Here is a 9,314-nt window from a genome sequence, read left to right as displayed (position 1 = left end):
TTATTTACGTTAGTTCCACAAAGAAATCACCAAAGAATGAAAGGAAACAAAGTTATTCCCTTGTTTTGTTTAGTTTTTTTACATTTGAGTTGCCATATATTTACTTTCGCTGTAATAGGAGTTTAAATCATTTAATTTCCTCACCGAATTTTTTAGAAGATTTTCTAAAAAATAAATTTTTCGTCTGATGAAGGAGTCTGATATAGACTCCGAAACGTTACAGAATTATAATTTCAACGTTATTTATTTTGAGTTCATTGTCAGGCAACAATTTTTTCTAGTTAATTTGCTCCTGACAAATTAGTGCAAGAATTTACGCAGGAGCAAATCGTTGATTTCATTTTTAATTGATTTTGTTTCAGAGATTGGGAGAGAAAACCCTAAAAAGTTTATGAAGAGATGCAGAATCCTCCCAGAATAAATTTCAATCGATAACTATATAGATACATACATATATATAAATACAAAAAATTAAAGATACACTTTTCTAGCCTTTATTTCAGCAAATCTATTTATAAAATCAGCCATACCAGTTTTTTAAGTTGTTCCCCCTCTGCCCTCTATTGACAATGAAACTTGGAACAACTGTTCCAAGTTTCCATACCAACTGGTATGGCTGATTTGATAAATAGATTTGCTGAAATAAAGGCTAGAAAAGTGTATCTTTAATTTTTTGTATTGTTTGTTCATTATTTGTTTGTTTATCATTTTATGCTGTTTGTATATTATTTCGGTATTTTCGCATCAAGTATGAGTTAGAACTTTTAATTATAAGTAGGTACATATAATTATTTCGATACAAATCGAACATTTTTTGCTACTTTTATTTTTATTTCACCCTTCCTTAGGGCCCCTCAACACATTTTGATACAGGGCCCCTCTAAGGCAAGCTACGCCACTGTAGACGTTCCTGGGATACTTGTGTTCTTTCGGAATATTCGTACTTTCTGAATTACAAATGGTTAATCTGATTTACAATTGATAGTTTCTGAAATTAAATTGACTAATTGAATCACATTCGATGTTTTCTCAAATAAATGTGACTAAACTGAATCTTAAATCACCATTTCAGAAATTAAAATGACTTACCTGAAATGCAATTCAAATTGGCAGATGGCGATCACGTGATCGACACTATTCAATTATAAAATTTATTAAGCACGCCTAGCGCCCTTGATATGTCTATGGAAAAACCTCTCAAGTGTAGGTAACTTTAGATCAAAGAGTGGATATTCTTTGCCTTAGACTCTCTTAGTATTACCAAAGAGGAACTTAATCTTTGGTATTACAACTTGATTCATTATAATTTCACTTTTAAGCCAAGTGAAAAGCAGATAAACACTTTCTACTTGTAAATTTTATAATAAAATACTCAAAAATAACAACAATAACATATTTGAAAGATGTAACATAGGTATATATTTTTATTGGTCCCCAACCTTAGCTTCTGCAGAGTTCATAAAATTCGCCAATTTAATATCTCTGATGCTTAAACCACCCACATCATGAGTAGAGAGAGTAACTTGAACTTTATTGTAAACATTGAACCATTCTGGGTGATGGTTCATTTTTTCAGACATCATTGCTGTCATGGTCATAAATCCAAATGCCTATCATAAATAAAAAGAGTTATATGAACAGGCTCGTATGAGTGAATTGTACAAATTTCACCTGATTGAAATTACTGAATAGAAATTCTTTGTAAATAGCATCCCTATCCTTCACCATAGTCCATCCCTGATCCAGCAAAGCCTTCAAGAGGGTTTCTCTCTGTTGTTCAGTCAATTTATCAGCCTGAAAAATAAATGAATAGGTATTATTGACTAATTCCAACTAGATTAGAATGCTTCACCATTTTCTTGCTTTTTGAGGAATGTTGGGAACTGAGATGTCTTTCACTTCTTGGAATTATTGATTTACATTGGTGAAAGTTATCAGTCAAAGGCCTTGAGATTCTGGATAAGCAAGGTACAAGCAAAGACGAGTTAATCTTTGATTTTGATACAAGTAAACAAGAAATTCTACTCGTAATCATGTTCAATTCTCGTTTTCATATCAGAAATATCTCCTTATATTGCCCAATTAAAAAGTTTAGGTAAGAGAGCTGGAGTACCAAAATAAACAAAAACTAAAATTATTTAGTTCACTTTGAATGTAGTGCCAGAGGGATGTTTCGGTAGGTAGTGCTAATATTATAAATAAATACTTTTACATATTTTACATTATGCTTAACCCAAATAATTGTTGTATCTTTTAAAATTCCTCGAATCCTTTCGCCATGTTATCAAAGCTCCTCTTTGGTGTTATAATCGTAGAAAAAAGTTTCACACTATTCTGTGAAAAGTAGATAAAAATTTCGATCTGTGATTAACCAAAGATTCCTTTCTGAATTAACCTCAATCACCTGAAGCAGACAAGGATCAAGCAAGAGTAAAATAAAGCAGAAAGAAACAGATTTGATACATCAGTCAGTCGTCATATTTTATATTTCCTACAACTATATAACATATTTAACTAGGATGGCAAATTCAACAGATGGGTAAGAGAATACTCCTACTACTAAACCTAACAAATGTTGAAACGTGTTTATGAGTTTCAATTACTACATGCCTGTTTTGGTTCGCATTTGCGATGTTTCCAGATTGGTTCGAATCAGTCGCACATTCATTTATTCAAAGTGACCTCTCGCGTAGTTTCCCTCACCATTGATTGCTGTTCAATTACTTTCAACCGATTCCGAACAGTTCTGGGACTAGCTCATTTGCGAACCAAAACAAAACTAATAAATATTTCATTAGGTAGTTCATGAAAATATCCTTTTAGGGAAAGAGATGTGAAGACAGTTCCCAGAGGTAAACCAAAATCTGGGAGGATTTGGAAGAGTGAAAAAACTAAATTTTCCACAAATATCAAATCGAGGGGTTTGAAAACATCTTTCGAAAAGAAGGAAAAGTTGAGAAAGGATCTGCTGGCCATTAAAGAATTATCTAGGTCAATTAAAGCGGCCAAGGAAGAGGAACTGCAGAAGAAAAAGGAACGAAGGAGAGAAAATTTGAAGAGACAGGAAGAGAATAGGAAGAAATCTGAAGTAGTGCAAGTCATAACAAACTCCTCTAAAATAAAAAAAATGAAGAAGAAGCATTTGAGACAAATTGAGAAACGAGATACCACTAATTTGTGAGAAATATTAAACTATGTTCCGAATAATAACCTGTGATATTTTGCACTTGAAATGACCAAGGTGAAATTAATTCTCATTTCTTGATAAGTATTTTTCACTTTGACTGCAGTTTCTAAATCGCAATTTTTCTTCAGTACTGATGACCTAATAAACAAACACTAAGACGAAACGACATCTTGTTTCATTCATTTTTGGGTCAGTATATTCATCCTTTCTATAGGATCCAAGGTCATTGCACAGATTACAGACTGTAATTTATGGTTGCTTGATTTATTGTGCCCAATGGATATTTTACAAGTTATATCTTCAAATAATTTTTTTATTATCTACAGTGCCCATTATTAGTATGTAGACACCGACCTAAAGTTGCTTTTGTCATAGGTAAACACGTGTTGTGGTTACATAACTCATTTTAGGGAAAATCATGTTATTCTATCTTTAGTAAAATTATCTCCAAATTTCAGCTAATTTATCAGAATTACTGTCAACACCCAGTCCTAATATATTTATTATTATTATTTTCTCCAATAACCTTGAGTATATTACTCAATGATAATGTGGAGAAAATATGTCTATGTAATAAAATTTGACATCTTTTTGGTAACCAATTTCATGAAACAAATCTAAGATTCCGCTCCTGAGAAATGAGCAACTTCAAAGAAATTTTCATCAATCATTGTGGAAATAATGAATTTCAAATTTCGTTCATTTTAGGTCTAAAATGAATTTCCGAGACTTCCTTCTAGCAGGTATTGTTTCACTACTTTTGGACCACCTATAAAGTCAACAATAATTTTAGGTTATGCGCTAAGTATAAGCCACTGTTGACACACTTCCATACATTTAAGTCATATAATAAACACAACACAAACACAAAAGTAAAAAAAATATTTCTTTAATCATCTTCGGATCGTGTTATAAAAATATATTCATTGAAAAAAAAATTAAATGAATATGAATGTTCGTAGATGGAACTCGGAAGTTTCATAAAGATCACATTCTGAATATACCGTGTACTGTTTCTTCTACGTCGCAGTTATTAATGGCAGCGGCCAAACTTAGTCCCAAGATTTTTCTCGTGTCTTTCGGATCGATTATACCATCATCCCACAATCTGAAATTTTCAATCAAATTATATCGAATGTTTGGCTTGAGAAAATATTCTTTTACCTTGCAGTGCTGAAATAGGCTGAACTCTCTTTTTCAAACTGATCCAAAATGGGCATTTCAAATTCACGAATTTTATCGTCATCCCAGTCGTTGCCCTTATTTGCAACTTGAGATAGTACTCCTGCGGCCTGAGGTCCTCCCATAACCGATATTTTTGAATTAGGCCAAAGGTACAAAAATCTGGGCGAGTATGACCTTCCACACATTCCTTCAGAAGTCATTGAAAAAGAAAAAAATTAAATCAATGCACAATTAAAAATTATGTTTCAAAACCCATCCCGAACAGAGCAAGTAGTTGTTAAATTCATCTGAGATTACTCTACTCAGTTCCAAATCAGTTTTAGACTACAACACCGCTAAAGTAGCTATTATCTCAACGCACCATAATTTCCAGCACCAAACGAACCTCCAATGATCAATGTTATTTTAGGAACTTTGGAGCATGCAACAGCAGTCACTAATTTAGCTCCATTCTTAGCAATACCACCAGTTTCTGCTTGTCTTCCAACCATAAATCCTGCAAATGTGGATTTCTTCAATGATGGTAAAAGCGAATATAATCACACAGTCCGCGTTTCTAAGATAAACGCGTTTTCATATTTACTCAGGGTAGTTATAAATAAATTGGCTTGAAATTAGAAAAATGAGGTATTTATAATACAGGGTGTTTCTTAGTTAAATGTACAGGTTGGGCAAAATTGGTGATACCTGAATTACAACTTTTTCAACCCAACGAGATAGAGGAAAATGAATGACACAGTAGGGTCGTCTTTTTCGAGAAACTAATAATGTCATCAACTGCATTCCTCTATCTTCTTTTGTTTTCGAATGGGGAATTCTCCTCAATTTGGGTTATCACTGCATATGCAAGTTCAAACTGAATAAGTATGAGTTTAATTCATGATTTTTTCAAATTCACCGCGGAAACTATTCAAAATCATCCTTCAAATATGGGGTTTTAAAATTTAAATCGCTTTGTGCGGAGTTTACGATTTGGCAACAGCGCATACAAGACAATGAAAAGAACAATGTCCGATCAGCTTGTTTATAAAATAACAGCTGTTGATCGCGTACTTACTGGCGAGCTCAAATTGCAACCGGCCATAAAAATCCCATAAAATTTTACCACCTTCCTCGTTCGTCGCAGACTTCATAGACAGCCATCTTTGTCTATCTCATCAAGATAATGCATTTGTTGTCCTTTATCATCAAGGCATATTTCAGTCGATGTTGCCAGCTTGTACAATTCTCACAAAACGCTTTAAACTTAAAATACCCATTTTCATTTTTAAGTGCTTAAAATAATGTTTTTGGAAAACGTTGAAATGGTTATTTCAAAATGTGACGTTTCAAAGATATTTCATAAAAAATACATCATTTTCGTCAGAAGGAGTATTCCCTATTGTGGGCCAAAATTAAAATTTTAACTTTAAGTCATTATCTCCGTTTCTGTTTGTGCCAGGATCTTGTAACGAAAACATTCTACAGACACTTTTTTTATGGCAATCCAGTGGCGTACTATGATTTTTTCCAACAGGTACATTTGCTGAGCTATATCATAAAGATGTGCTTTTTCTTATGAAAACAGTAGTTTAAAACGACTTAGAAAGACTGAGGACGATGTATGATATATTTCTAAAACGGGAAAAATATGTCGATTCTTTCTAAGTCATTTAAACTACTGTTTTTACAATTTTACATGAATAAACACAACTTTATGTTATAGCTCAGCAAATAATCCCGTTGGAAAAAATCATAGCACGCCATTGGATTGCTATCAAAAAAGTGTCTCAATAATGTTTTCATTTCAACATCTTAGCACAAACAGAAACGGAGATAATGACCAAAGTTGAAATGACCCAAATTTAAATATTGACCTATAACACGAAAACAAAAGAAGATAGAGTAATGCAGTTGATGGCATTATTAGTTTCTCGAAAGGACGCCTGTAATGTGCCATACATTTTCCTCTATCTCGTTAGGTTGAAAAACTTGTAATTCAGGTATCACCAATTTTGCCCACCCTGTACATTCAATGGGGAATTCTCCTCAATTTGGCTTATCACAGCATATGCAAGTTTAAACTGCATAATTATGAGTTTCATTCATGAATTTTTCAAATGCACCGCGGAAACTATTCAAAATCATTCTTCAAATATGAAGTTTTGAAATTTAAATCGCTTCGTTTCTAGATTACGATTTGGCAACAGCGGCTACTAGAAAATAAAAATAACAATGGCTCGTTTATAATAAATAAATAATAACAGTTGTTGATTTAAAGCCTTCATTAGGAGCGTACTCACTGGCGAGCCTCAACAGCAACCGGCCATAAAAATCCCATAAAATTTTGCGACCTTCCTCGTTCGACGCAGATTTCATAGACAGCCATATTTGTCTATCTCATCAAGGTGTTGCCAACTTGTGCAACAGAATCGAAACGCTTTTAATTTTAAATACCCATTCTTATTTTTCATTTTTAAGTACTTAAAATAATTTTTTTTGGGAAACGGTTGAGATGGTTATTTCAAAATGTGACGTTTCAAAGTATTTCATACATTTTCGTCAGAAGAAATATTCCCTATTATTCTGAAAAATCTTGAGTTAAACTCACCAGTTATGTTTTGTAGAAAAATTATAGGAATTTTCCTTTGAGAGCACAATTGGACGAAATGTGCCCCTTTTAGAGCAGACTCAGAAAAGAGAACACCATTATTTCCCAAAACTCCAACGGTTTTTCCATATAATTCTGAAAATCCGCAAACCAAGGTTTCTCCATATTTCTTTTTGAATTCGTTGAATTGCGACCCATCAAAAATTCTGGCAATGACTTCTCTGACGTCAATTGGCTTCTGTAAATCTTTACCGAGTATTCCATATAATTCTTCACAGTCATACAAAGGTTCCTCAAATTCGCTAGAAAACTCATTTTTTTCGGCAGTATTTAAATTTTTGACTATATTCCTTGCAATTTGTAAAGCGTGCCTATCGTTGTGGGCGTAATGATCTGTAACTCCAGAAGTGGTGCAATGGAGATCGGCCCCTCCTAATTCTTCGGCAGTAACCTTGAATACCAAAATAAATATCGATGCATTCATGCATGAAATAATTATTTACTATTTCACCAGTTGAACTTTTCACTAAAGGTGGACCTGCTAAAAATATGGTACCCTGTTTTTTCACGATAACTGATTCGTCAGCCATTGCAGGTACATACGCTCCTCCTGCAGTACAAGATCCCATAACAACTGCTATCTGAAAGTTAATTATAACAAAAAAAAATTATACCATGAAGTACAACAGGGTGAAAGCTTAAGTTAATTTTGTGGCCTCTTTTTTGTTAGATCATAAATATTGTATGAAAGATCTGTACATTTCTCAACATCAGGAGACTTATAGTTTGAGAGATATGAGATTTAAATTCATATCGTAACACTTGTTGATATTAATATCAGTGTATGCATCTGAATTAATTTTTATTATTGGGTACTCCCTGTATAATTGCAAAGGAAAAGGGATAACAATGATACAGACAAAAATTTACCTGTGCTATACCCTGTGAAGACATATTAGCCTGATTAAAGAAAACTCTTCCAAAATGTTCTTTGTCAGGAAAGACTTCAGATTGCATTGGTAAAAACGCACCTCCACTATCAACCAAATAAATACAGGGTAATTTATTGGCTGCAGCTATTTCTTGCGCTCTCAAATGTTTCTTGACAGTCATTGGGAAGTATGTACCACCTTTTACAGTAGCATCATTTGCAACTATCATACAATTCTTACTGAAATCGTCTTAATATAATACCTGCAATTGCTTGTTATTCCACTTACCCATGAATTCGTCCTATACCTGTGATTATCCCTGCAGACTTAATCGATCCATCATACATGCCATTAGCAGCCAATGGAGAAAGTTCTAGAAATGCACTATCTGGATCTAATAGTATATTTATCCTTTCTCTAACCAGTAACTTTCCAGAAGACGTGTGTCTTTTGATAGCTTTTGATCCACCTCCTTTGAGCACATCTTTCGTTTTTTCATGCAGATTTTTCACGAGTTCTGACATATAGGAAACATTTTCCTAGAAATTTTATGCATTAGATGGTACACTGAATATTCGAATGAGATATATTAACTTTGTATTGTTGGGAACTAATGTCCAACCTAGAACTGATAACTGAAGCAGCATTATTCGAGTATTTTTTATTGCACAAAATAATATAATTTCTGAATTGCCTGCACAGCATTTTTGACCTTTTTCCAGATTGAATCACCAAACCTAATTAAATCAACAACAATGCTCCCTTTATCAGTATTTATACTCTACAAATTGATAACACGATATTTAAAATTTCGTCACATTTTAAAATTGAAAACTACTCACTTACCAATATGAAAATGCTATCAAGTAACGAAGTTCACAAAAGTAAAAACTGCATTACCATTCATCTTTTCATTTGAGAAACTCTCCTGAAAAAAATGAGGGGGCCAATTTTTTTCAAAATTAGTGGGTGAATTTTCCAGCCTGCTCTGACAAAACAAAAACAAAAAAACTGACTATTCTCTGACCGTGCGATGTCAATGTCAGTGTGCTTGACACTATTGACAGTGACAATTGACATTATTGATTAAGAGATTGTCATATGTTTTTCTGAGCCAAGTTGATCGTATAGTCCGAAAAATTTTAAATTTTCAAAATGTTTGGAGTTGGAGCTGGAAGAACTCTTCTACAGAGAGCAGTTCTTAGGAATATCAGGAAATATCACGCAGAGGATAATACTCCCGGAGCAGTAAGTAATTTTACTCTCAGTTACGTAATTAAGGTTATGTCCTATTTCATACCTGCCTCTTTATGCAAGATTATAATACTTGAACAAGAATTTTTTACAATTTGCAGGGTTTACTCTGGCCTGTTGGAGCCTCCCCCAAAACAACTTTGGTCTTCATCTTATTTTTTGCTCC

General features: G+C 33.4%; 3 protein-coding genes across 4 annotated transcripts; 1 reads left to right on the top strand and 2 right to left on the bottom strand.

Moving 5' to 3' along the window:
- Window positions 1-1,348: 1,348 nt before the first annotated feature.
- On the bottom strand, window positions 1,349-2,120 carry LOC123306495 (pterin-4-alpha-carbinolamine dehydratase). The gene is made up of 3 exons (XM_044888531.1): window positions 1,853-2,120; window positions 1,672-1,794; window positions 1,349-1,610 (listed from the first exon to the last, which is right to left on the bottom strand). Exons 1-3 carry the CDS (start codon window positions 2,033-2,035, stop codon window positions 1,425-1,427), a joined length of 492 nt encoding a protein of 163 aa, XP_044744466.1. The 5' UTR covers window positions 2,036-2,120; the 3' UTR covers window positions 1,349-1,424.
- Window positions 2,121-2,379: 259 nt separating this feature from the next.
- Window positions 2,380-3,350, top strand: LOC123306496 (coiled-coil domain-containing protein 86). The gene is made up of 2 exons (XM_044888532.1): window positions 2,380-2,539; window positions 2,824-3,350. The coding sequence occupies exons 1-2, from the start codon at window positions 2,520-2,522 to the stop codon at window positions 3,179-3,181; spliced, it is 378 nt and encodes a 125-aa protein (XP_044744467.1). The 5' UTR covers window positions 2,380-2,519; the 3' UTR covers window positions 3,182-3,350.
- A 712-nt stretch (window positions 3,351-4,062) lies between these two features.
- On the bottom strand, window positions 4,063-8,884 carry LOC123307992 (probable methylcrotonoyl-CoA carboxylase beta chain, mitochondrial). 2 transcript variants are annotated; one of them, XM_044890508.1, is made up of 9 exons: window positions 8,741-8,884; window positions 8,489-8,675; window positions 8,183-8,433; window positions 7,893-8,133; window positions 7,466-7,603; window positions 6,963-7,413; window positions 4,734-4,868; window positions 4,352-4,559; window positions 4,063-4,295 (listed from the first exon to the last, which is right to left on the bottom strand). In XM_044890508.1, exons 2-9 carry the CDS (start codon window positions 8,597-8,599, stop codon window positions 4,175-4,177), a joined length of 1,656 nt encoding a protein of 551 aa, XP_044746443.1. In that variant the 5' UTR covers window positions 8,600-8,675; window positions 8,741-8,884; the 3' UTR covers window positions 4,063-4,174. The 2 variants fall into 2 exon arrangements, with proteins under 2 accessions (XP_044746443.1, XP_044746442.1); XM_044890507.1 differs by lacking the exon at window positions 8,489-8,675 and having other exon boundaries at window positions 4,063-4,559; window positions 8,741-8,880.
- Window positions 8,885-9,314: the final 430 nt, after the last annotated feature.

The sequence above is a fragment of the Coccinella septempunctata genome, chromosome 2 (assembly GCF_907165205.1).
Source record: "Coccinella septempunctata chromosome 2, icCocSept1.1, whole genome shotgun sequence".
Taxonomy (NCBI): Eukaryota; Metazoa; Arthropoda; class Insecta; order Coleoptera; family Coccinellidae; genus Coccinella; species Coccinella septempunctata.
The sequence above is the reverse complement of the archived record's forward strand: the minus strand, read 5'-3'. Positions and strand labels throughout refer to the sequence as shown.